The 2,719-nt window shown below is 42.9% G+C and overlaps 1 protein-coding gene across 1 annotated transcript; it reads left to right on the forward strand.

Moving 5' to 3' along the window:
* Window positions 1-570: 570 nt before the first annotated feature.
* Window positions 571-1,886, forward strand: LOC120035653 (CMRF35-like molecule 5). The gene is made up of 3 exons (XM_038982228.1): window positions 571-639; window positions 811-1,134; window positions 1,876-1,886. The coding sequence occupies exons 1-3, from the start codon at window positions 600-602 to the stop codon at window positions 1,884-1,886; spliced, it is 375 nt and encodes a 124-aa protein (XP_038838156.1). The 5' UTR covers window positions 571-599.
* Window positions 1,887-2,719: the final 833 nt, after the last annotated feature.

The following is a 2,719-nucleotide window of genomic DNA, read 5'->3' on the forward strand; positions in this document are numbered from 1 at the left end:
AACTCTCTCACCAGAGACAGCAGTGCCACTCTTTCTTACTAAATGTAGCCCATGTATCTGAATCTGTCTGGCCGGAAATAGTATGACAAGCCACATTCTGTTGGCCCGGCAGCATCGGATACATGGTCTACACTTACTGAGACAGAGGGGAGCTGTTTCACACGCTACGATGCATTATCTGAGATTGATGCGTCTTTCTATCGGTGAACGTCTCGGTCAAATAAATGATCAATATTTCAATATTTAATTTGGACGGGCAAGGAGGTATGGTAGGGCGGGCAAAGCCCCCTAGGGCCTCCCAGTAATGCCGGCCCTGGATATGAGTGAGAGGAGGAGAGAGAGACAGAGAGGTGGGAGGAACTAGTTAGAGGCAGAGAGGGTGAGAGAGGCAGAGAGAGAGAGAGAGAGAGAGAGAGAGAGAGAGAGATGAGGAAGTCATGCTCATCATTGTAGACATGCTGAAAGGACAGAGAGCGATAAAGAGGAAGCTGAACAGTCACCCGGAAGAACAACAAGAACAATAGAACACTGAAACTGGAGAGAAAGAAAGAGAGAGAAGAAGGGGGACAAAGTGGGAGAGATAGTTGAGGTAGAGCAGCATGAAGAAAGTCTTCATCACCACGGTTACCCTTCTGTTAGGTGAGTTCACGCAGTTGTATTACAGTTTTATTACATACTTTAGGTACTCTAGTGTATGTTTTATGTATTCATGATAATACATAGTGTGTAACAGTACAGTTAGAAAGATGAAGTGTTGGGGTGTCAGGTTTTAATATGAACTGGACTCTTTCTCATGTTTTCACATGACAGCTCTGTGTCCAGCTGAGTCAGAGGGTTTGGAGGTGACTGGACTTGTAGGAGGACAGGTGGAAATCAAATGCTCACATAAGTTCGCAAAGCACAACAAAAAATACTTTTGCAAGGACACCTGCACTGGTTCAGATATTCTGGTTCACACTGAGGACAGCAAGGACTATACTAAGACAGGGAGATACAGTATAGATGACAGAGGAGATGGAGACTTGACTGTTACCATCAACAACCTAAAGATGTCAGACTCTGGGACCTACTGGTGTGGAGTGGACAGATTCTTCATAGACACTTCCCAGGAAGTGCTTCTCAGAGTTTTAGACGGTATGTGTTTCATGATGTATTTACAGTGGAATTTCATTTCACCATTTTGTTTCTCTTCAGAACTAGAAGTCTATTGTATTTAGTATTACACACATTAATAATAGTATTTGTACTGAAGAGAAACTGCAATATTCAATATTAGTATTTAGTTGTACGTCATTCTTATTAAGGAGCAGAATGTTGACATTTACTCTGTATTATTTTATTTTTTTAAACCTTTATTTAACTAGGCAAGTCAGTTAAGAACAAAATCTTATTTTCAATGACGGCCTAGGAACAGTTGGTTAACTGCCTGTTCAGGGGCAGAACGACAGCTTTGTACCTTCTCTTTCGGTTACTAGTCCTAGGCTCTAACCACTAGGCTACCCTGCCACACTGTGGCTATTACACACATCACTTCCTGTTCAGCTTCGCTGTTCTAACAATATAGTCTTACACAGTATATCAGTCTTACACAGAAGAAAACATAATTTATATTTTTATTTTCAGCTTCGCCTACTCAGCCTGACATCACTAGGAGCAGTCCCCGTCTCCCTGTCATAGTCAGCAGGACAACAACAGGTAACCTCTAGTGTTACTCATTACTGGTCCTGGGGACCCCAAGGGGTGTACAGTTTATATTTTGACACAAGCACTACACTCCTGATTCCACTAACCAACTCATCATCAAGCCTTTGATTAGCGGAATCAGGTGTTTAGTGCTGAGACTAAAACTAAATGATCACCCCTTTGGGTCCTCAGGATTAGGATGAAGATACACTGCTGTAGACACATAGATTGAGACAGTACATCTGCATTCTAAGCTGCCCAGCATCCAGATACCAGGGTATACAGTACATTCGAAAAGTATTCAGACCCCTTGACTTATCCACATTGTGTTACGTTACAGCCTTATTCGAAAATGTGACCAACCGGCTCGACTCAAAATTTGAAATCGTTTTTTACATTTGATAAAAGTAATGAATCAGAGCTAGAAAATGGTATATCATACACTACAACTGAGGAACAATGGTAAAGTAATTCTGCTTTGAAAGTTGATAAACCTTTGAGAAAATGGCCTTTGAATGTTTTGGTACCAACTGGAGAGCTCCTCTGTGTCTACACCCATTCAACATCGTTCACACCCTCTTAAGCTTTAGCCCCACCCACCTCTTTAAGGGTTGATCCTAGCGTTCTGTCCTAACAACAGCAGTCAAGCACCAAAGCTAACTGGCTAACGTTGGCTAGCTTGCTAGCTACCCTCCAGACACAAATGAGAGAACACCTCACTCTGACCATTTTACTCCCCCTAGCAGAGCTGGTTAGGCTGTTTTCATGTTATCCAGAGCGTTGGTGACTGCAACTGTGCTGCTGGCAACAATTTACTTTTTGCCAACGTTTACTGACACCGGCCATATTCAACAGGTGTTGAGCGTTCGTGAATTTGTCAGTTCTTCTCTGCTCTGGAACACTAAGACGAGGGTGCACTGAAATCGGAGTAGATAGCCAGAGCGAATTTACCAGCTGCGTCTATCACACTAAGACGAGGGTGCACTGAAATCGGAGTAGATAGCCAGAGCGAATTTACCAGCTGCGTCTATCACAC

Source organism: Salvelinus namaycush, unplaced genomic scaffold, assembly GCF_016432855.1.
Source record: "Salvelinus namaycush isolate Seneca unplaced genomic scaffold, SaNama_1.0 Scaffold108, whole genome shotgun sequence".
NCBI classification, from domain to species: domain Eukaryota; kingdom Metazoa; phylum Chordata; class Actinopteri; order Salmoniformes; family Salmonidae; genus Salvelinus; species Salvelinus namaycush.